This window comes from Moschus berezovskii, chromosome 27 (assembly GCF_049115385.1).
Source record: "Moschus berezovskii isolate FMDL1 chromosome 27, NW_MosBer_1.0, whole genome shotgun sequence".
Taxonomy (NCBI): Eukaryota; Metazoa; Chordata; class Mammalia; order Artiodactyla; family Moschidae; genus Moschus; species Moschus berezovskii.
Genome location: NC_142486.1, coordinates 6,453,850 through 6,477,948, shown reverse-complemented (window position 1 = coordinate 6,477,948; position 24,099 = coordinate 6,453,850). Strand labels below are relative to the sequence as shown.

Genomic DNA, 24,099 nt, shown 5'->3' with positions numbered 1-24,099 from the left:
CCCCTCATTCCCACCCTCAACAGTTTCCATCACCATCACGTGACAATAACGCCCAAACCAGTACCTCCAGCCAAAAAGCTCTCTGAGCTGCAGACCCAATGAGCTCAGATCTAGTTGACTTCTGGCCCGGATGCCGGAAGGTACACGGATCTGTAACACAACATGCCCAGCATGCCCCCCATCCCTGCCCCTGTGGTCTCCGTTTTACTAGCTCCTACCAGGTTGCCCTTGAGAGTCCCTTGGGCAGCAAGGAGATCAAGGCAGTCAATCAGTCCTGAATATTCATTGGAAGGACTGATGCTGAAGCTGAAGCTCCAGTACTTTGGCCACCTGATGCAAAGAACCGACTCACTGGAAAAAACCCTGATGCTGGGAAAGATTGAAGGCAGGAGAAGGGGACAACAGAGGATGAGATGGTTGGATGGCATCACCGACTCGATGGACATGAATTGGAGCAGGCTCCAGGAGTCAGCAATGGACAGGGAAGCCTGGCGTGCTGCAGTCCAGAGGGTCGCAAAGAGTTGGACACGACTGAGCAACTGAACTGAACTGACTAACCAAGCTGCCCAAGTCCGAAACTTGAACCATGTTTGATTTCAGTTTTCCTCCCTCTCCCAGCCAGGCTCCAGGTCCCGTCCACTCTAGTTCCCTGACATCTTTTGAGTCCTCCCCCCACTGCAACCCTCACACACACACATACACAGACGCTCACCCACGTCAGTCCCAGCCCTCACTCATTTGAAGAACTGCATGTGGTTTCTCTGCCTTCAGTCTTGATCAATCTATTCTCCAAAGTTGTACAAGCCAAGAAAGGACTTTCTATACTGATCTGACGATGTCACTTCTTTGCCTAAAACGCTTCTGGCTCCGGTTTCCCTGGCTGGCAGTCAGGGTGGTTAAGACTCCCCACTTCCTCTGCAGGGAGCTTGGGTCAGATCCCTGGTTGGGTAAGTTACTGCCTTGAGGTTCAGCCAAAAAAAAAAGAAAGAAAGAAATTACAATAGGATGATAAAAGTTTTTCTTTAAAAAAGAATCTTCAACTCCCCAGGTACTCAGGACAAGTGCACCCCTGGAAGGTCCCATAAAGATGGAGACTCGTTCTTGCTCACCTCCGACTCATCCATTGTCACTGCCCTGGCGCCCCACACCAGGCATCGTGGACACTGGCAGCTTGAGGACAATCTCACCACATCCATGCTTTTGTACTTGCTGCTCCTGCCTTGAAAGCAACCTTTCCCACCGATCTCCTCCAGGACTCATTCAGACAGCATTGTCTTCTCCAGAAAACTCACCTTGAACCTGCCAGGTGGATCCGTGTGCTTCCTCCATGATCCCATAGGACCCTCTGCCTACCACCCTTTATGCTCAACACATAGCCTCCTGTGTTCTGTTGAGATTTTATGACAATTTCTACCCCTGGATTGTCAAGTCCTAGAAGATAGAGAATCATGTTGTATCCCCAGTCCTATTTCATAGTAATTGTTCTAAAAATAAGCATTGGGTAAATTAAAGATCAGGATCTTCCCTGGTGGTCTAGTGGTTAGGAATCTACCTTCCAATGCAAGTTTGATCCTGGTTCAGGGAACTAGGATCCTACATGCCATACCAGGGGCAACTAAGCCCCCACTGCAACTCCTGAGCCTACATGTTCTAGATTCTATGCAATGCAACTAGAGAAAGTCCACTCGTGGCAAGGAAGACCCAGGGAAACAAACAAAAAGACAAATAAGGAGATAAATAGTCAACAAATATTTATTAGCATCTACTATGAGAGAGGCTTGCACTGGACTTCAAGTGAACACAACATGTAACCTTTTATGAAGCTGAGAGTCACATACAAGCAAATACACAGTCACTAATAAATTATATTAATAAAAGCATGTGTCTATTACAGCTTTGTATATGATGAGTTCAGGAAGGTTTGTGGTGGTCATGTAAGGAGTGGATTTAGATTTTGTGGGCCCTGATGTTTTTACAATTTGGGGGAACCCGCTTTAAGAAAACAAAAATAAAACAATGAATATTAATTAGGTGTAAAAGTTAAAGTTTACTTAGATTGAGTAATCACAACTGGCTGCAATGTTAAGATGACAGACACCATAAATATCACAAAATCTAGAAAAACAATACAATATTTGTAGTTAATAACTGCCAACACATCACTATAATTCTATCATGTCCTGTCTCTTAGAAGTGAACTCTATCTCTTCATATTATGATTTTCTATTATTTTCTATTCTCTCTCTTTCTCTAGTATGGCTGATTGAATTTTTTTCTTTCATTATTGAGGATTTATAAAAATCTCATTGAGCTTTACAACTTATTATTGTTGCCATCAAAATCTCTATCAAATTCCTTTTGTGTAAGAGGTGTGAGATTTGGGGCCATTTCAAATGTTCTCCTGCTGTGACTAACCTTGAAAACTGTTTAAATGGATGGTACTCATTAACTAGGGTGGTAGGAGGAGCCTGGAAGATGAGAGATGCCTAAACTTAAAACTTTCTGAGCTCCCATATAAACTTAACTCTAGACTTTGACAGTCAGGTGGACCTTACAAGAAGCGGCTGGGATATGGGAAAATGAGAGACAATTTCTACAACTGACGTTGAAAGGGATGGCTTCTTTGTTATTGAATACATAACGAAAAGAAAAAAGAAATCCTAACTCCAAGCCCACTCCAAACAACTGTAACCATGTGGATAGCAAAAAGCAAACCCTAACAGCTGTTGGGGGTGGGGGGTGCCCCACACAGGTACTGCCACTGACAGTATATTGATCATGGACAAGGAACAGGGGCAATAGCCTAATAACCTAGTATCTGGGGTGGGAAAACAGCGAAGTACTCTAAGTGCCCTAATAATGAAGCAAGGTGGGCTTGAGACTTGTTGGGGTCTGTGGAACCAGCGTCAAACCAGGTAGTGCCACGGATGCTCACCTGTGTAATTTAACTCGGTGGATACTGAATTAGCTTACCTCCAAAGTGGTTCTGGGTGGTTGGAAGCTGGAGGAAATGATCTCACACCCACAGAAGAGACCGAGCATGGTTTTTGAGCATTTACATGTATCATCTCCATTGAAGAGAGAAACAATGGGATTTCCACCACAGCATAGATCTTTGAGGTCAGGAGCCCTGTTTCACAAACAAATCTTGCAAACTGGCAGAGTGATCACTTGGCACACAGTAGATGTTCAATAAAGTTTCGTTTTATTCACTCTTTGATTGGTAAACACTAGGTAACTCAGTGGTAAAGAATCCCCCTGCCAATGCAGGGACTTGGTTTCTATCCCTGGGTCAGGAAGATCCCTGGAGAAGGAAATGGCAACCAACTCCAGTATTTTTGCCTAGAGAATCCCATGGACAGAGGACTACAGTCCATGGGGTCGCAAAAGAATTGGACACAACACAGCAACTTAACAACCACAGGTATCAGGAACTGGATTCCATGCTGTGGGATGAGGGCTGAGGACCCACGATAAGGGATCGCTGTGTATTTTCTTCCCTGTGTTGCTCTGCCCCCTCTCGCTGAGGGAGTCCTGGTGCTCAGGCATCAGAAATACAGGGTTTGAATCTGTGATGGGCTGTTGCATCTCTTCACCCCTCTGACTCATCAGCCTGTCACTCCATCCAGCCTCATTTCTCGGGGCACCTGGGTTTCCTTTCCATTCAGGCCATGCACCCCCCCTCACCCACCCCCACCTTGATGATGAACTGCCTCCCCCATCAAAGGAGAGAAGTTAAGCAACCAAGAGCCTGAGGGGGATTGAGGGCAGGGCCCAGGAGGAGACACAAACATAACTTTTAGAGGCTGGAGAAGCAATGCAGATTGAGAGCAGAGTCAGAGGGTGTCGGGAGACGGATAACCTGCAGGAGAGGCTGAGTGAGAAGGGAGACGGGCCTTGGATCGGGGAGGGAGGAGGGAATTCCCAGCTCTGACCTGGTCTGCCTGGCTCCAGCCAAGCCGGCTGTTTCCTGCCCTCCGTGACCCCCCACCCCGGAGCAGGACCCAGGCAGGGCCACGAGGAAGGGCAGGGGTGTGGGGAGCACCACTTGCAGCAGAAAGATAAGTGCGCTGGGACAAGAGGTCATTACAGGCCTGGCTGTCCTCGCTGTGGGTTAGAGGGGCTTGGCAGCCCCCCAAACCTCTAGGACTCCTCTCTCCCCCTCTCTTGGCTCCTGGGCTCCTCAAGGTTCTGTCCTCCTTAACTGCCTTCTGAGTCTAAGCTCTTTCCTTCCAGCTCTTCCACTGGCCGACTCCTGCAGTACTGTCTTGGTCTCCCTAAGACCCATCCCATGGGTGCCCAGGCAGAAAGGGGCTGGGGGGAAGAGCTGCTTTTCTGGGGCTCCCCTCTAATTGATGAGATGGAGGGGGAATGGCCACGAGAGGAAGGGCCCTCCCAGACACGCCGAGGGCCCCCAGGAGCCAGACAGGAAACAGCTTCAGGAAAGACAGACAGCATCAGACCCGGCCCGAGTCCCAGGGGTCAAGGCTGAGGGCGGCGCGGGAGCCCTCCTAAACGCGACGGTGGGAGAGGGAGGACCATGATTTGAGAATCTGGCCATCCCTCTTTCGGATCCAAAAACCTTTTATTTACCCTTGCTTGCTTCCCACCTCAACCCAGATGCCCCGTTCCTCCGCACGTTTTCAGTGCTAGGTTGCGCGCATAGTAGGTCCCCAATACTTAATGTTTGTTGAATGACTGTGTGAACGTTCGCTCCACTGTTATCTAAGCTGAGATCGCTGCCTCGAGGCCCGCTGGGCCACCCCGTCGTCCTCAAAAGTTTCCCTCCAAACACGGTCCCCTGCGCCAACTAGGGGGTGGTGGGCGTATCCAGGAGAAGAATCCGAAGTCCGCAGGAAGCATCCAACTTCGCGTGTGCGGCCCTCCAAGCTGCTGGGTGCGTTTCTCTGCTCCCTGGTGTCTGCTGGGCTCAGGCCTGCCCGGGACGGGGGCGGTGGCGGCGTGGGGGCGCGGGCATCCCTGGGCAGCGGCCCCGACACGCGCGGTCCGCGCCAGGGCGCACGGCTGCAGTGCAGGTCCGGGCGGTCCCCGGCTCGGCGCCCGCCGCCCCTCCCCCTTCTCCAAACTTTCTCCCAACTTCCCGACCTGCTCCGCTCTGCGCCCCGCTCCGCTCCCCTCATGAATTATTCAGCAGCGCGCGCGCCAATCAGCGCGCCCCGGCCCCCTCGCCCCGCCGCGGCTGGGGGTGGGGGCGCTCCCCCGCCCCCCGCGCGCCCCTCCCTCTCGGCCAGGCGCCGCCCGGCCCAGTCCCCAGCCCGGCGCAGCCCCAGCCCGCCCGCCCCGCGCCGCAGTCTCCCTCCCTCCCGCTTCGCTCCCAGCTCGGCTCTCACCCTCCCCGCCGGCGCGGAGCGCACTCGGCCCGGAGGCACGAGCAGCGCCACTCCAGGGAGGGGGGGAGACCACGAGCGGCCGGCCCACCCCCAGCAGCCTGCTGGGGCGGGACCCCGAGGCCTCGGAGGGACCCCGACTCCAGCCACGTCTAGCTCTGCGCCCGCCCGGGCAGCCGCTGCCAGGACGCCCCCCGCCTTCTCGTCTGCGCGCGCGGCGGGGACGCGGGGCCACACCTGGGCGCCGCCACCCCGTGCCCGGCGCGCCCACATGGGCCCGCGCTGAGGGCCCCGAGCGAGTCCCGCGCGGGGAGTCGTCGTCCACCCGCTCCGGCGGGGGTTCAGACCTGGGGGGGCTAGCGCCCCCCAAACTCGGATCGGATCCAACCATAGTGAGGCGGCGCCATGGAGCTCCGGGCTCTGCTCTGCTGGGCTTCGCTTGCAGCAGCCCTAGAAGGTGAGTTCTCCTGGGGGCAACCCGGCCCTTCTGGGGCCCCCGAAGAGGGGCCTCGGAGTGGAAGGGCCGACCTCGTCTCCCCCTAACCCGGCACCCCAGCTCCGAACGCTCCGGACCAGTAGTGCTAGCGCGGGAGGGGGGCGGGGAGGAGGCGGCCCAGCGGGGAGTGGAGTTTTCTTTTGTTTGGGAAAGACTTGGAGTCGAGCTCCGTCCCGGGACGTGCCTCGGTCCCGGCTCCCCGAACTCTTAAACTCGCGTCTCAAGACGCCCTTGGCAGTCTTTCGTTTTCTCCCGACTCCAGCCTGCAGAACTCTCTCCATAGTTTCTGTCCCTCTTCCCACCTCCGCCAAACAAGAGGAAACATTTCTGGAGGAACAACAGGACAGGCAGAACTTTGTGCTAGGCCATAAAACTCCGCCCGCCCCCTATTCCAGAGCGTTCACACCTTGATCCTACAGTTCCCCCCGCCGCCGTTGGGGATGGCCGCGTTCTGCACTCAAGTCTCCAAACCTCCCAATCTCTCCCCAATCCAAGATCCCTGGAGCAGGGAGGCTCCTGCCCTGGCTTCCCCAGGCTGCACTCCAGCCCTTTAAATGCAGTGTAGACCCCAGCCCTTGCCCCAGTCCCACCAGAGTCCTTTTCTCTAACCCTAGCCTGCCTCTTGTCCCCTGAACTCAGCCTGACTTCTGTCTCCTAGGCTCTCTTAAATTTCTACTTTTTCTGGCTGCAAATGTTACTCTATCCATGAGCCTCTGCCCTCCCCTCAACCTCTAGCTGGGAAGCGGAGAGCCCTATAAACCCTCCTCCCACAGCCCTAATCTCCTTTCAATGAGTTGCCTCCTTCCCCTCCTTCACTGCCTGCAATCAAAGGGGTCTCTGGGGAGTGGGCCATGGGGGGCTGCTGAGAAGAAGGAATCAAAGGCAGTTGGAAACACGTCTCCTCCAGGCTGGGCAGTGCTGCTCTGGACTGGGGATCAAAGGCAGGGTGTGGGGGAGAAGGGAGACTTGCTGGGCTCAGGAAGACCGAGAAAGAACCAGAGAGAGAGAAGGGGGAAGGCGAAGCAGGGAGAAAACCCGCCAGGATGACATGTGGTGAGAGAGAACGAAAGATGCCAAGGGGAACAGGGAGTAACTTCGAATTCCTGTTGTCTAAGTGCTTGCCGAACCCAAGGCCCAGTGCTGTGCGCTTTCAGTTTTCACGGTCCCAACAACCCTGTGGTGGGAAGTATTGTTACCCCCCATTTTACAGGTGAGCAGACTGAGGCAGGCGTTCAGTCTTTTATCCAAGGCCCTGTGCCCCAGTGAAGGTGACAGATGGGAGACAGAAAGCAGAGTGACAGTCAGAGAGATGGAGGTGGCCAGAGAGCAGGGGAGAGGTGAGAGGCAAGAGAAGGGACGGCTCCAAGAGAGGGAGGCAGGCAGGACCGCGATAGGATGAGAGAAGCGGTAGCCGCTTGGAGCGCCCAGGACAGCCTGAAACAGACAGTGTGTAAATTGGAGACAGGAAAACACTCTCCAGTCTGGAACAATGGAGGGTGGAGACGGCTGCCTCTGTCCACCCGCTTCCCAGAACCCGGGCATCCTGTCCCCAGCGTGCCGGGCTGTCTCCTGCCACCCATGGGGGGCCCGGGCCTCTCCTCGGGCTGGCCGGGCCTCCACCTGATCCCTGGCCCTCAGTGGACATCACCTGGGCTCTGGGAGGAGGCTGCCCTACCCACCTGCTTTCCTGTCTCTCCTATAGTCCCGGGAGGGGGGACCTGGGCCCAGGTGTGCTGCGGGCTCCTCCCCAGCCAGACCCGTGGCGCCCCCCTCCCCCATCTCCCAGGGGATTCCCCTCCCCTCCCTCCACCCTCCTCGGGGCAGTTCTCCTAATCCCCGCTTCCGCCAGAGCCCAGCCAGGTGTGCTCACCCCCCATACCCACACCCCTAAAACCCCCTCCCGTCTTCTTTCCAGTAACCAAATCCAGATGTGAGGCCTCCCCAGACAGAGGCCGAGGGCAGAGAACCACAGTGTCCTGGCCTCAGGACGTCGTCCTCCAAGGACAGCTAGGCAGCGGGGAGGGGATGGGGGGTCAGGGCTGGGATGTTTGGTCTGAAGGATCAGAGTCGGGAGAACAGAGGCAGCATCTTTGCGTTTGGGGGAGGGACTACAGAGGTGGAGGGAGACCCTGGTGGGAGGGGTGTCCCCCTACCTCGTGTCAGGTCAGGGTCAGGTCTGGGCTCGAGTTTGGCCCTTTCTGAGCTGTTTGCCCATTTTTCCCCTTTCAGCAGCTGTGTCTTCCCTTCTCTGGGGCACAGCAGTTCACAGAGGCCTGGACCTGGGAGTCCTGGGGGGTCAGCTCCCTGCCTGCCAGCTGTTAGGGGCGGGACTGGCGCTCAGAAAAGAGGCTTGAAACCTGGGGACGGGTGGGGCAAGTGGGCAGAGGGCAGGGCAGGCTCCCGTCCTCGACCTGTCTGTCTGTCTCAGCTCCCAGGTTTTCCTGTGTCTCTCCCAAGCTCTGACTGATTCTGTATGTGTGTCTGTCTCAGAGACCCTGCTGAACACAAAATTGGAAACTGCTGATCTGAAGTGGGTGACATTCCCTCAGGTAGAAGGGCAGGTAAGAGCTGGGGCTCGGGAGGAAAACCGATGGGGGTGGGGGGCCACTGTGGTGCTGCTTCCCGTGCCATACACCTACCCCCCACATCTCAGCAGCCAGGGCAGGTGTCGTCTGAGCCCTTGCCCCCCAAGGGTCCCCCCCCAGTCTCCCTCCTGGCTTCACAGCAAAGACCCTGGAACTAACCCTCGCCCACCAGCTCAGCAGCCCCCCTTCTCCCCACAGTGGGAGGAGCTGAGCGGCCTGGACGAGGAGCAGCACAGCGTTCGGACCTATGAGGTGTGTGACTTGCAGCGGGCCCCAGGCCTGGCCCACTGGCTGCGCACGGGCTGGGTCCCCCGCCGCGGGGCCGTCCACGTGTACGCCACGCTGCGCTTCACCATGCTGGAGTGCCTCTCCCTGCCGAGGGCTGGCCGCTCCTGCAAGGAGACCTTCACCGTCTTCTACTTCGAGAGCGACGCGGACACGGCCACGGCCCACACGCCAGCCTGGATGGAGAATCCCTACATCAAGGTACCAGGGTGCGGGGGCTGGCCTGGGGGATGGAAGCAGGAGGCCCCCAGCTTGAGGAGGGAAGCGGGTGGTCTGCTAGGTGGAATGGCCCGTCTACTCCACTGGGTCCACGTTTTTTTTTGGCTGGGCCAGCACATCTTGCCGGATCTTTGTTCCCCTGCCAAGGATTGAACACATGCCCTTGTTAGTGAAAATGTGAAGTGCTAACCAGTGGGTCGCCAAGGAATTCCCACCTCGCCCCTTCACAGCCTTTGCACCAGCTAATGCCTTCTCTCTGCCTCCCCACCCATCTCCTACTTGTCTTGTGATTCCAGCTCTGGGTTCCCGCCTGCTGTCACACTCATTATACTTTGAACTTATCATTAACTTTTCATCATTTCCTTCCTTTCTGTTTCCTTGGCACAGAATCTAGGGCCTGGCCTAGAATAGGTATTGATAAGTGTCTGTAGGGTGAGTGGGTGCACAGCAAGGGGAGGCTGGACTCTTCATAGGAGATTAGCGAATGTTAATGGACAGTGTTGGGCCGTGCAAGAAAGCGCACACTGGGAGAGGTGGAGAGAAACTCCTGGAATAGGACTGAGCAGGTCGCAGAGAGGGTGAGCCTGGGCAAAACAGTCCTGTGGGGTCCTCGGGGAGTGGAAGACTGTGGCAGTGAGTCTCTTCCCGCCCTGGCAGGTGGACACAGTGGCTGCTGAACACCTCACCCGGAAGCGCCCAGGGGCCGAGGCCACCGGGAAGGTGAACGTCAAGACGCTACGCCTGGGCCCGCTCACCAAGGCCGGCTTCTACCTGGCCTTCCAGGACCAGGGCGCCTGCATGGCCCTGCTGTCCCTGCACCTCTTCTACAAGAAGTGCGCCCAGCAGACCGTGAACCTCACCTACTTCCCGGAGACCGTGCCTCGGGAGCTGGTGGTGCCCGTGGCCGGCAGCTGCGTGGCCAACGCCATGCCCGCCCCCGGCCCCAGCCCCAGCCTCTACTGCCGGGAAGATGGCCAGTGGGCCGAGCAGCCAGTCACGGGCTGCAGCTGCAATGCGGGGTTCGAGGCTGCCGAGGGGAACACCAAGTGCCGAGGTGAGGGGAAGGGGCTGGTATCCTGCTCGGGGACCGCTTCTCAAGATTTCCATTTTGAATGTTCTTTGCTGTCCTTGCACTTATTTACTGGAGGGTGTGTTTTCAGGGCCCCCAGCACCGTTCTGAGCTCTCCTCGCTCTTGCTTCTGACTCCACGCAGTTGCTTTCTGGACTTGACAGGCTCTCCTGGGCTAGGGGACCATGTTGGACTCAGAGGCTTCGTGAACTGTAGTCCTATTCATTTTGGTTTCCTCTAATTTACTGATACTGAATTCTCACTCAGCTTGTTCTTGAGAGCAGAGGTTCTTAACCTGGATTTTGTAGATAGGACAAGGGAATCTGCGAACCATGATGGAAGAAAAAAAAAAGATGGCTTTTCCTTTTCACTCATCTCTACCTGAAACTGGTCACTCCTTTTACGGAATGTCAGTCACAGCACAGCGGTCAGAGCAAGACCTGAGATTTGGGCCCCGTTCAAATGCTGGGGGTTTTCACAGCTCAATAGAGATGATTTGCAAGAAGGGCAAAATGTTGTTTTCAGTCTCTGTGACTTCAGAATTTCGTTGGCTGTCAGTCCTGCAACTGTATCTCATTAATAGAGAAACACACCCTTTGCCATGTTGTAAACTTTTCTTGCTGTATTTTTTTTTCAAGTATCTTTATTCTTAATGTGTATGTGTAGTTAGTCACTCAGTTGTATATGACTCTTTGCGACCCCATGGACTATAGCCCACCAGGCTCTTCTATCCATGGAATTCTCCAGGCCAGAATACTGGCGTCGGTTGCCATTCCCTTCTCCACTTGTTTTGATCGTTGTATTTTTACTTAACTTCGTTTTATTGGTAATCTGTGTATTTTATGGTGTATGTTTAAAATCACTATTCTGAGCAAGGGTCTTGATCTTGAGCTTCACCAGGCTGCCATGGGGTGGTGAGGGGTGCACGCCAGGGTTCAGACCCTTGATCTGGAGGAAAGTCTTCTCCTCTTACAGGCCAAGTTTCTGAGCTCCTCACTACCTGCTTCCCTCTTTGCACCTCATGCAACTTGATTTTTTAATTTTTTTGGCCACACTATGTGGCATGTGGGACCCTCGTTCCCTGAGCAGGGATCAAACCTTCACTCCCTGCGGTGGGAGCTCAGAGACTTAATCACAGGACCACCTGGGAAGTGCCTCACGCACCTCTAATAACCACTGAATGTCATCCCCTGCCCCGGATCTCCACCCCCCGCCCCACCACTGAATGTCTTTGATGCGAGTTCTGACGCACGCTTTCTGTCTCTCAGCCTGTGCTCAGGGCACCTTCAAGCCCCTGTCTGGGGAGGGGTCCTGCCAGCCGTGCCCAGCCAACAGCCACTCCAGCGCCATTGGCTCGTCCATCTGCCAGTGTCGCATTGGGTACTTCCGAGCCAACACAGACCCCCGAAGTGCGCCCTGTACCAGTAAGTGGTCAGCGACCCCTGGGTTGACCCCTCACCCCAGCCCCTGTCTTTCCATGCCTTCCTCCTCTTGACCCTGGCCTGGTGCCCAGCCACTGTCTCAGCCTCCGCCTGACACCCTGGTCTCCCGCAGCCCCGCCATCTGCCCCAAGAAGCGTGGTTCCCCGCCTGAACGGCTCCACCCTGCGCTTGGAGTGGAGTGCGCCCCTCGAGTCAGGCGGCCGGGAGGACCTCACCTATGCGCTTCGCTGCCGGGAGTGCCGCCCCGGTGGGTCCTGCACGCCCTGCGGGGGAGACCTGACCTTCGACCCCGGCCCCCGGGACTTGGTGGAGCCCTGGGTGGCAATTCGCGGGCTGCGTCCTGACATCACCTATACCTTCGAGGTCACCGCCTTGAATGGGGTATCCTCCTTGGCCAGTGGGCCGGTCCCGTTTGAGGCTGTGAATGTCACCACCGACCGTGAGGGTGAGACTGGGGACCGGGGGCAGCCTGTGGTTAGATGGGAGAGGCCAGTGAGGGGGGTGAACAGTCTAAAGGCCTGAGGCAGGCAAAAGGCAGCAGCTGGGGAGTGGAGGTCCCAGGAAATACACTGGGTCAACGCCTTTGGGGCACGAGGCAGAAAGAGAGTGTTAAATAGATGCAAAGGCCGGCTCCAGAGTTCAGAGAGAGCCAGGAGGAAATCCCAAAACAGCTGGAGGACCCAGACAAGTGTGGCCAGCAGAGGGAGAGCTGGGGAAGATAAGGGCCAGACCTGCCCCGCTCCAGGGCCCCAACGCGTCTGTCTCTCACAGTGCCACCCCCAGTGTCTGACATCCGGGTGACTCGGTCATCACCCAGCAGCTTGAGCCTGGCATGGGCCGTTCCCCGGGCACCCAGCGGAGCAGTGCTGGACTACGAGGTCAAGTACCATGAGAAGGTGAGAACCAGGCCCTGCCCTGGGTGGGTCGTGGTGAGCAGTGGGACCTGCTCCAGGGGCCGGGACACCTGAATTGTAGGCATCTGCCATATACCAGCTAAATGATCTTGGGTCAACCTCTTGGCCTCTCTGAGCTTCATGTCTTTGTTGTAAAACACTTAGGAAAGGAATTTCCTGGTGGTCCAGTGGTTAGGACTCCACACTTCCCCTGGTCGAGGAACTAAGATCCTGCATGCCAAGCAGGATGGCCCCCGCAAAAAAAATGCTTTAAATAATGGCACCTACTCCACAGAATGGCTACCAAGACTAAACGGTCTAATTCATGCAATATACACAGCTCAGTGCATACATAGTGAAAGTCACTCAGTCATATCTGACTCCTTGTGACCCCATGGACTGTACAGTCTGTGGAATTCTCCAGGCCAGAATGGGTAGCCTTTCCCTTCTCCAGGGGATCTTCCCAACCCAGGGATTGAACCCGGGTCTCCAGCATTGCAGGCGGATTCTTTACCAGCTGAGCCACAAGGGAAGCCCCAGTGCATACATAACTGAGCACAGAGGCCTCGCCTGTCTCACAACAGGATGGAGATGCTAGTGATGGAGACCCAAGGCAGGGGAGATGGGGAGAGCCGTGGAATCTGGGGGCCCTGGCTAACGGCTAGCCCCCCTCTCCTCCGGAACAGGGCGCCGAGGGCCCGAGCAGCGTGCGGTTCCTGAAGACATCAGAGAACCGGGCAGAGCTGCGGGGACTGAAGCGGGGAGCCAGCTACCTGGTCCAGGTGCGGGCACGCTCCGAGGCCGGCTATGGGCCCTTTGGCCAGGAGCACCACAGCCAGACCCAGCTGGATGGTGAGTCTGGGGAGCAGGGCATGCCTGGGGTTGGCTGTCCCCCACCAGGCAAGGAGGCCTTGGCTCTCAGGACCCCCGAAGTCACGTGCCTCCTGCTTCTCTTTCCACCGCGAGGCATTCTGGCTTGGCGATGGGACATAGAAACCAAATCCAACAGCTGGGTGTGAAAGCCCGCTTAGCGGCTTTCCAACTATGTGACCTTTAGCAAAAACTTGACCCCTGAGCCCCAGCTCTCTCATCCAACACTTTGGAAATAGGAGGCCTCTCTCCCAGGGCTCCAAGAATTAAATGAGGTGACACTTTGATAGTTTTTATATGCTGGCCCAAGGGTTTTTGTCCTAAACCTTTTAATTTTTTTTTACAGTTTTATTGGGATATGATTCATCTACCTTATGATTCACCCATTTAAAATGTATAATTCATTGGCTTGTAATATATTCACAGAATTGTGCAACCATACCCGTAATTAATTTTAGAACACTTCAGCACCTCAGAAAGACACATATACCCCTTCCATTACCTCTCAGCCCCCGGCAAGAACTCATTTTTTTGTGTCTCGATTGGCCCATTCTGAATCTTTCATACACACGCTGTCATACGACACCGTCTTGTGACTGGCTGCTGCTTCTTTCACGTGGCATAATGTTTTCTAGGTTCACCCGCATCGTAGATTATGTCAGGACTTCATTCCTCCTCATAGCCGAAAAATACTCCGTTGAGTGGCTGTTGCACTTTTTTTTTTATCCATTCATCTGTTGATGGACATTTAGGTTATTTTCACCTTTTCATTTTTAGCCTTCAGTTCAGTTCAGTTCAGTTCAGTCGCTCAGTCGTGTCCAGCTCTTTTCGACCCCATGAATCACAGCACGCCAGGCCTCCCTGTCCATCACCAACTCCCGGAGTTCACTCAGACTCATGTCCATCGAGTCGGTGATGCCATCCAGCCATCTCATTCTCTGTCGTCCCCGTCTCCTCCCACCCCCAATCCCTCCCAGCATCAGACTCTTTTCCAGTAAGTCAACTCGTCGCGTGAGGTGGCCAAAGTATTGGAGTTTCAGCTTTAGCATCAGTCCTTCCAATGAACACCCAGGATTGATCTCCTCTAGAATGGACTGGTTGGATCTCCTTGCAGTCCAAGGGACTGTCAAGAGTCTTCTCCAGCACCACAGTTCCAAAGCAGTTTTTGTTATTTTTAGCCTTAGGTCCCTCCTATTCAAGTGGGACATTTTTGTGGTCACCAGTATTTATGACAGAACAGAATCCAACCCACTCAGGCGGGGAAATTTCTTCCCTAGCCCTGAGGGACTCAAGTGGAGCCCACGGGCCCCCAGGGTCCCCCTGATCTCGGATCTTCTCCCCCAGAGAGTGAGAGCTGGAGGGAGCAGCTGGCGCTGATCGCAGGCACGGCGGTCGTGGGTGTGCTGCTGGTGGTCGTGGTCATTGTTGTCGCAGTTCTCTGCCTCAGGTGAGCGTCCTGGGCACCTGGAGGCCCTGATGAACCCCCTGGAGCTGGCCGCCCGCCCTCATGCTCTAGGTTGAGGCTCCCTGGATGTCTAGGGAACCTACCTGCTTTCACTTGGAATCCTCTCTGACTCCGGCTTCTCTCTTCCCATCCATTCCCTCTGGAACTCAGTTTTCTCTGGGACATGTGATTCAGTTTCCCTCTTCTGTCCCATCTGCTCCAGGAAGCAGAGCAACGGGAGAGAAGCTGAGTACTCGGACAAACACGGCCAGTATCTCATCGGGCACGGTGGGTAGGCCCTTCCTGGAGGATTCGGGGCTGGGGCGAGAGCTGTGAGCCCGGGGCATCTGAGTGCAGTGGGAGTCACCTCTTGGCTAACAGGCCCTATGTGATTCCCCAGGTACTAAGGTCTACATTGACCCCTTCACTTACGAAGACCCTAATGAGGCTGTCAGGGAGTTTGCGAAAGAGATCGACGTCTCGTATGTCAAGATTGAAGAGGTGATTGGCGCAGGTGAGCCAAAAACGCCTGGTGCCGGGGAGGAGGGTGGTGTCAGTGATGGGACGGGCGGCGGGGCCAGCCAGACCCCTCGGGAGAGGAGAGCTGACCCGCAGCATCCTTCCTGAAGGCGAGTTTGGGGAGGTGTGCCGGGGGCGCCTGAAGGCCCCTGGGAAGAAGGAGAGCTGTGTGGCCATCAAGACCCTGAAGGGTGGCTACACGGAGCGGCAGCGGCGGGAGTTCCTGAGCGAGGCCTCCATCATGGGCCAGTTCGAGCACCCCAACATCATCCGCCTGGAGGGCGTGGTCACCAACAGCGTGCCTGTCATGATCCTCACCGAGTTCATGGAGAACGGCGCCCTGGACTCCTTTCTGCGGGTGAGCCCCCCAACAACACCCCAGTCCACCCTGCCCTCCCCCAGCACAGCCCAGGACAGACAGTGGACCCCGTGTTGCTGACCCTCCACCCTTCATCTTCCACCAGGGAAAGCTGAGTCCTGGGACTGGTCTCCCCTTGGGGCCGGCCGACCCCGGGATCTGGAGGGGCTGTCATCTGTCCTTGTGACAAATATTTACTGAGCATCTCCTTGTGCACCCACCACTGTCCGGGGCATCGGGAATTTGAGCCCTGAACGTCTCTGCTCTTGGCGAGCTGCTGGTATAATGCAGGAGACTGAAAGTTAACAAGTACAAACAACTTTTTATAGAAAGTAAAATTTCAGACATGAAAAAAATTAAACAGGCTCATAGAAATGAGAGGAAAGAGCTCATTTTTGCTACTTGAACAAAATTGTATGAAGTTTTATCATTTTTTAAAACTTTACTAAGCATCTTTTAAAAAAAAACAAAAACTTTTTTTTTTGGCTGCACCACGCGGCCTGTGGCACTTCCTTGACCAGGGGTCAGACCTGTGCACCCTGCAGGGGAAGTGCAGAGTCTTAACCACCGGACCACCAGGGAAGTCCCCAAAAGGTTTTTCTACATAGCAAAACAATGTTGCATTTAACAGAATGACAACAACCCCCTGGTGTCACCGAACGCCTATGTGATACTCATATTTCAACAGTTGTCCCCAACGTGTCCCAGCATCCAGTTCAGGATCAACCATTGCACTGGCAGTTATTGTTTTGAGTCTTTTTACATCCTAGGACAGTCCTTTGTCGTTCTGATACGCTGAAGGCCTGGGCCACTTGTCCATTCAAATGTCTTTTCTAGATTGATTGGATTCTTCCTCGTGGGGTCATTTAGCTTGTTTCTCTGTGTTTCCCATAAGGGAAGCTGTATCTAACATTGTGATAAGTTCAGAGTTCTACATCTCTGGCCAGCCTCCATCAGGAGGTGCGGTGTACTTCCCACGGTACTGCATTAGGAAACACAGGCTGCCCAGCTCCCATCACGAGGGATGCTGCGGCAGACACTGGGGCAGTGCCTCGTGGATGTGGGAGTTTGTTCCATTGTCTGGTTGCAGGAGAAGGAATGGGGTCTGTCTTAGAAGAGATGGCATCTGGGTAGATGAGAAAGCCAGCTGTGAGAAGATGGGGGTAGGGGGAAGCAAACTGGGGACTGAAGAGCCCCCCAGATCATATGGGATCTGGTGTGTTCGAGAATCAGAAAGGCTGGTGAAGCTGAACCAGGTCAGCAGAGGAGCAGTGGTGGATCACGTCGTAGTTAGCGGCTGGGTCTCGTGGCCTTAGAACTGTGGGTGTGATTAGAAGTCGAAAAGAGGAAGCTTCGGGGAGGATATCAGCAGGAGTGATAGTCGCTCAGTCGTGTCCAACACTTTGCGACCCCAAGGACTGTAGCCTGCCATGGAATTTTCCTCTGGCATGAGGAGACAGAGGAGGACAGCCTCCTCTGTCCATGGACTTTGCCAGGCATGAATACTGGAGTTGGTTGCCTCTCCCTTCTCCAGGGGATCTTCCAAAACCAGGGATTGAACCCAGGTCTCCCGCATTGCAGTCAGATTCTTTACTGCTGAGCCACCAGGGAAGCCTGCCGATGAGGAGACTGGCAGTCACTCAGGCCGTGGGGTCTCCAGTGGGTGTGGAGAAGCAGTTGGGTTTGGGGTGTGTTTTGGAGGCATAGCTGGCAGATCTTGCTGATGGATCAGAGGCTGTGAACAGGGGAGAGAGAAGAATCGTGGAGACTCCGAGGTCTGTACTCTGAGTGCCTGGAAGTGAGGCCACCAACTGAGGTGCAAGGTGTGAGCAGGTGCAGGTTTGGAGGATGGGTTCAGAATTCAGTTTCTGGACTCGGCATTGCTGGCCTTGCAGGGCTGCCAGGAATCCCCTGCATGCTAGCTGGACCCAGAGCTGAACCCAGAGGATGGGCTTAGTTAACCATCCGTGACTGGCGGGCTTATCTGGTGGGAGCAGACTCTATGAAGGTGAAGGTCGGGCTTTAGACCTTGGTTTTGGTGCTGTGGTTACCGATCACACCCAACTCCTCACCATTCTCTTGCATCCTATATACAGCTGGTCCAAGAGGGCTGAGCGAGAGTGTGGCTGGATCAGTGCCAAGGCACACCTCTCCACCTGGAGACAGGTGTCTTCAGAGCACACTTGTAACCGTCATTGCTCTGTTGCTGTCATAGAAAGAACATGTTAGATTCAAACCATTTGTCTAATATTTCCTGGATGGAATGCACTGTACTAGGTTAAATGGAAGAAAGTATAATCTTCCTTAAATTTTAATTTTTATTATTTTTTTAACACTGAAACATTTTGTATTGGGGTATAGCCGATTAACAGTGTTGTGATAGTTTCAGGTAAACAGTGAAGGGACTCAGCCATACATATACACGGACCCATTCTCCCCCAAACCGCCCTCCCATCCAGGCTGGCACATAACATTGAGCAGAGTTCCCTGTGCTATACAGTAGGTTCCCGGCTCATTATAATCTAATTACGAGAGAGTTGAGTGCATGTATTTGAAACCGGGACAGTTATGAGCATTGTGTCACGATACTGCAGAGAGGACTGAGAGAACTCAGGAGTAAAAGAAAGCAGAAGGGGTTTACCGGGGATGTCGGCAGGCCTGCCCTACAGGCGGGCGTGAGATGGGTCTGGAAGGTTTTTTTTTAATGTATTTGTTTTTATTGATTTATTTGGCTGGGCTGGGTCTTAGTAGTGGCAGGCAAGGTCTTTGATCTTGATTTCAGAATCTTCAGTTGCAGCACTCGAACCCCTAGCTGTGGCTTATGGGATCTTAGTTCCCCGACCAGGTTGACACCTTTGTATTGGGAGTGTAGAGTCTCAGCCACTAGAGCACTGGGGGAGTCCCGTACATATGGTTTAGAATGTCAGGGAAAGAGGGGCGTCCTAACTGCGACCCCCACCATGTCCATCTCCAGCTGAACGATGGCCAGTTCACAGTGATCCAGCTCGTGGGCATGCTACGGGGCATCGCCTCGGGCATGCGCTACCTCGCCGAGATGAGCTACGTCCACCGAGACCTGGCCGCCCGCAACATCCTAGTCAACAGCAACCTCGTCTGCAAGGTCTCAGACTTCGGCCTCTCCCGATTCCTGGAGGAGAACTCCTCCGACCCCACCTACACAAGCTCTCTGGTGAGGCTGGGGGACGACCATGTGATCTAGGTTCTCAGGGCCGGGTTGGAAAGGCGGGAGGCTGAGGGACTGACAGCTCTGGTCCAGGCCAGGATGTCGGAGCAGACCTACATTGTGGCGGACGTGGGCACTGGGAGATCAGCTTAAGGAACCTGGCTGCCAAGAGTCTGGGAAAAGAATAGAGTTGGGGAGCTGGCCATTGAGGAGGCCTGAGCTGGGGGAGACGCAGAATGCCTGAGTCCTGGGAGTCCCTCAGCTCACCTTGTCCTCCCCCGTCTTTAGGGAGGAAAGATTCCCATCCGCTGGACAGCCCCTGAGGCCATTGCCTTCCGGAAGTTCACATCTGCCAGTGATGCCTGGAGCTACGGGATTGTCATGTGGGAGGTCATGTCATTTGGGGAGCGGCCATACTGGGATATGAGCAATCAAGATGTAAGTATCCCGTAGTCCCACCAACCTGCCCTGGAATGTCTTAACTCTTGGGGTGTGGGGCGGCAGGGTGGCAGGGGATGCCTTCTCAGAGAGCTCATCACTGTTGGGTCCTTGAGGTGGTGAGAGTGGCATGGTGAAGAGGCTATCTGTGTCGAGAGTTTGGTAACAGCTCCTCTGGTCACAGACGGAGGCGGAGATGGAGGGCAGGCTTGGGAGGTTACATGTCTGGATCATAGATCAAGAGCTTCTAGGACACTGAGCCACAGCCAGCCTGGGCCCTGGCCGGGAGGACCACCCCTAGGTTAGCCCTTCTGGGGGCCTGCAGCACCCATCCCAGCATCTGTTAAGTCGCCACTTCCCTGGGGTCCTTTAGCAGCTTCAATTTCCCCTTGACGCCCTCACCCAGTGCTTCTCCCACCCATCATTCCAGGTGATCAACGCCATTGAACAGGACTACCGGTTGCCCCCACCCCCAGACTGCCCCACCTCCCTGCATCAGCTCATGCTGGACTGTTGGCAGAAAGACCGGAATGCGCGGCCCCGCTTCCCCCAGGTGGTCAGCGCCCTCGACAAGATGATCCGGAACCCTGCCAGCCTCAAAATCGTGGCCCGGGAGAACGGCGGGTGAGGACCCCGAGAACCTCACTTCCCCGCCGCCAGCCCGGAAGTATCGGTCCTTTCAGTGGGATGTGGGATGGTCCCCTTCTGCCTCTCCAGGCCTGGGCTCTGCGTCCCCACTCTGACACACCCTGGTGCTCAGGGTGTCCTCCGCATCCTTGCCCCCTAGGGCCTCGCACCCCCTCCTGGATCAGCGGCAGCCTCACTACTCAGCTTTTGGCTCGGTGGGGGAGTGGCTTCGAGCCATCAAGATGGGAAGATATGAAGAAAGCTTTGCAGCCGCTGGGTTTGGCTCCTTTGAGCTGGTCAGCCAGATCTCCACTGAGTAAGTCCTGGTGGGAGCTGGGGACCGGGGAACGGTGGTGAGGGCCAAGCAACCAGGAGGGGTGGAATCTGGGTGACCAGAGTCAGGCCCACAGTTTCAGCAGGGGCCTTTGAGGTCAACTTCTGGTGCCCATTCTAGAGCCCCTCCCCCCGAAAACAGTAACAGCTGCAGGGGCTGAGAGCTCTGGAATCTTCCAGGTCAGCTGTGCCCGCCTCACCCCCTTGCACCTCGGCCTTGGGCCATCTCGCTCCCGCCTCGAAATCTGTATCTATCTTTGTGCATCTATCTGCATTCCAGACCCTGCTCTCACATTAACAACGTGTCAGCTCTGGATGTTTTCCCACCCATAAAAGGAGAAGGTTGGCCTGGGTTTGGGAAATCCTTTCCAGCTTTAACGTTAAATGGTTTTACAATTCCAGTGCCTTCCAAATACTGCTTTCCCCTAGTTGGCCCCTCCCTGGTTCCTCTTTCCACCTTTCCATTCCTCTCCCAAAGACTCCTCTCACCCCGGCTTTGAATCACAGAAATAAGACTAGAAATCCAGACACAGAGGGTCCAAGAGGCCCTTTCCTTGGGAAGCTTGTCTTGTCCCAGCAGGTCTAGGCTCCTCCTCCCTGACTGGCTTGAGCTTTCCCTTGACACGGGTTCACTGACATGGGTTGTTGCCTTCCACTTCTCATCGTTTCTTTCGTATCTCAGCCTTCCCACATCAGGACGCGGGCTGGGAGCAGTCTCTGTCCTCTCTCCCCATTCCCTTCTCCACCCACCCAGCTCCTCCTCGCTCTCTTTCTCATTCCGATTTTTCCTTTTGATTTCTCTGTTCGGAAGACTTTTCCTTCTGACTTCTTTGTCCTCTGAAGCATTCTTTCACCAACCTCATTTTATGGGCTTTTCTTTCCCTTTCATTTCTCCTCTTCCCTGATTCTCTGCCTTTCCTTCTAGTTTCAGCATCCAGGGCGCATCGCAGCCCACCACCCCTTGTTTCTCTATCCCTGCGGGTACCTAGCCTCGCCCCCTACTGCGGCCGCGCAGAACTGTGCCGGGCACCTAAATCGGCCCCCAGCCCCGGAAACTGCCCGACAACTATTGACATCTACCCGCTTCCCCGCTGGCCGTTCTGATTGGCTGGCACGCCTGAGCAGGGGAGGGGTTTTTGAAAGAGGTGACCTGGGAGTTTAGTGGTCTCACCTAGCTGTTCATTCTTCCCCAGGGACCTGCTCCGAATCGGAGTAACTCTGGCGGGACACCAGAAGAAAATCCTGGCCAGTGTCCAGCACATGAAGTCCCATGCCAAGCCTGGATCCCCAGGCGGGTCTGGAGCACCGGCCCCCCAGTACTGAACTGCATCTGCACGCCTGGCTCCGTAGCTCTGGAGCGGCAGGGACTCCAGCGCCCGGGGATCCCTTTATTCCTGGGGCAGAGTCGGGTGGGGGTGACCCAAGAGGCTCCCATCCCCACACCCCACTGACTGGATTGCACTTTGAACCCATGGGGGCGGGGAGCTGGCAGTTTGGAGAGAGAGGATTTGGGGATTCTGCAGTGTGGAATCATTATGCTCCCCCCTCTCCCTGCGGGGGGCGGGGGGACCCCAAACCGAGGGCGCAAGAGCCCTTCCCTCAGGATTGGGTGTGACCGGAGGGAAAGGAGCCCCCGGAGTCTGCCAACATCCCAGGGCTAGTTGGGCACGATCTCCACAGCCTCCCTTAGATCCCCAATTAGGGCCCCCAGGTGCCCCTCCTCACCTTGAAGGGCAGCGGCCCTGCAGACCAAAGAGAAGGGGGGACTAGCCTGCGAGCTCGGGAGGCGGGAAGGGGCGTCATGGCCCAGTGACTAAATCATTGGACTTGGCTGTCCCAACCTTGCTGCTGTCTCCGCCGAACTCAGTTTTCCCTTGTAAATGCCCCTCCCCCATCTGCTGCCTTCATATTGAAGGTTTTTGAGTTTTAATTTTTTGTTTTTGGTCTTATTTTTCCTTTTTTTCTTTTTGGTTTTTGTTTTTTGTTTTCTACAGTCCTTGTCATAACTTTTTGTGTTAGAGGGGACCTGTTTCATTATTGCCTCTTCAGCCCAAGTGTAAACAGGGACCCGTCGTTGTGTCTTGTTTTCAGAACAGTGCCTTGGTCACACCACAACCCCCTGACATTTCCCTGCCCCCCAAGTACCCCCAAGCTGTGTCCATGAGTGGGGTGTTGGGGGGGAAGTGCTGGAAAGCAGAGACAGACACCGGTGCTTGGAGGGGTTCTTAAATTATATTTAAAACGATTGTTTTGTATAAATAAAAGAAAATGGGAAGTGTCTTCACTCTGGGGATGATTAGGAGTGGGGGGGGTGATGGAATAGACTTCTGTAGAGGGGGGCTCTGGTATGGAGGGGCTTTTGAGCCAGGCTGACAGAGGGTCGGAGGTCTGGAGGTAGGGCTGTGGTGGAGGTGGGGGCTGGGTGCTTGGTTCCCAGCCCCAGGGTGTGTGAGGTGGTGGGGTGGGGGCACTGGAGATGAGTCATTGGCAGCTGCTTCTAACGGCTCCAGATGGCTCTGCCAAGAGCCTGGGGCACCTCCGGGGTGGGGCTGCCCTCCTTCCCCGCCCCCCCACCCTGGTTTCTGAGCCCTGGATGAGGGGCTCTATGAGACAGGGGAGGCGTAGAGCTCGGGGCTGTGGCCCTACAGCCCCCTGACGTGGGGAGAGGGATCTGCTGGGGTGGACACCCCGTCAGATGAGGGAGACAGATGTGGGCCAGATGTTGACAGCTGGGGTTGGTTTAGAGGCAGTGGGGGAGTGTCTGCATTTGCTTGTGGGGGAGGGGCAGGGGCTGGCATGAAGGACACAGACCCCCCACGTGTATGTACACACACAGACACACACACTGGGCTGGGTCTGGAGGACAATTCCCCTTTCAAGATGCTGCCCAGGCAGGTTCTCCCAGCCTCTTGGGAAGGGAGGGGAAACCACCTGAGTATCTTCCCCCAACTTCTCCCTCCTGAGCAGGAAGATGAGGCTGGGGTCAATTCCCTGATGTCTCTCACCAGCTTCAGCTGCCCTGCCTGCCCGCCCCAGGGGACAGCTGCAGGGGCAGGCCTGGACCCAGCCTGCTTCGTCAAGCTGGTGCAGCCTTGCCATGTTTGCATCTCAGTTGCCCCCTGTTGCGCTGGGGTTGGTGTGTGTGAGTCGCTCAGTCATGTCCAACTCTGTGACCCCATGGACTGTAGCCCACCAGGTGCCTCTGTCCATGGAATTTTCCAGGGAAGAATACTAGAACGGGTTGCCATGCCCTTCTCCAGGGCATCTTCCCAACTCAGGGACTGAACCTGGGTCTCCCGCATTGCGGGCACATTCTCTACCATCTGAGCCACCAGGGAAGCTTTGCCAGGGTTGGTACAGGACCCCAAATCCCAGCTTCTGCCCCTCCCAGCCCAGGAAGCCTCCAGGAGTGGTCCTGTCCCCAGTTTCCTGCTTCTGCTACTGCCTTTGGGAATCTAATGCTCTGGAATCCTCTGTTGCCTTCCTTGATGACATGGTCATGTTTGTACCTCTAACAGGATGGGCGGGACTCTGTCCTGCTGAGGACTTAGGGAGGATGCTGGTCCAGGCCACCTCCTACCACTGCCAACCAGACATCCAGGCTAGATAAGGAGACCTTAGGTGGGTCAGAGGTCAGGGGAGCCGGACACAGATGAAGAACAGAGAGGCAAAGGGTCAAAGAGCAGGAAAAGGGAGGTCAGTGCGGGGGGACAACGGGTGGTGCCAGGCGTGCCGCTGGGAGTCCCGTGATGCTCAGGTTAAACACAGCCAGCCCAGCTCCAGAGTGTGAGCTGCTCCCTCCAGCTAAGAGGCAGGGTGACCTGGCCGGGGCCACCCCTTCCTTCTTGGAGCCCTTTCTCCAAGCAAGTTGGGTCTCGCTTCCTTGGGTCAGCCACATGAAAGTGCCCACTGGGCTCATTTGGAGGACAGACAGAGTAAGGATTCCTTTCTAGAACCTAGGGTCCTGCCTGCTTTGGCATCCCTGTCCT

At 55.4% G+C, this 24,099-nt stretch overlaps 1 protein-coding gene across 1 annotated transcript; it reads left to right on the top strand.

Moving 5' to 3' along the window:
- The first annotated feature begins 5,291 nt into the window (after positions 1-5,291).
- Positions 5,292-22,390, top strand: EPHB4 (EPH receptor B4). The gene is made up of 17 exons (XM_055410156.2): positions 5,292-5,805; positions 8,335-8,405; positions 8,628-8,915; positions 9,591-9,987; positions 11,271-11,426; positions 11,557-11,889; positions 12,216-12,340; positions 13,024-13,189; positions 14,552-14,654; positions 14,875-14,939; positions 15,052-15,165; positions 15,281-15,528; positions 18,503-18,718; positions 19,001-19,150; positions 19,581-19,774; positions 19,938-20,093; positions 21,304-22,390. Exons 1-17 carry the CDS (start codon positions 5,754-5,756, stop codon positions 21,431-21,433), a joined length of 2,964 nt encoding a protein of 987 aa, XP_055266131.2. The 5' UTR covers positions 5,292-5,753; the 3' UTR covers positions 21,434-22,390.
- Positions 22,391-24,099: the final 1,709 nt, after the last annotated feature.

Coding starts and splice junctions, on each gene's coding strand:
- EPHB4 (XM_055410156.2), top strand. CDS start 5,754: ATGGAGCTCCGGGCTCTGCTCTGCTGGGCTTCGCTTGCAGCAGCCCTA. Junction 13,190..14,551: donor CAGCCAGACCCAGCTGGATG/GTGAGTCTGGGG, acceptor CTTCTCCCCCAG/AGAGTGAGAGCTGGAGGGAG. Junction 20,094..21,303: donor GTCAGCCAGATCTCCACTGA/GTAAGTCCTGGT, acceptor ATTCTTCCCCAG/GGACCTGCTCCGAATCGGAG.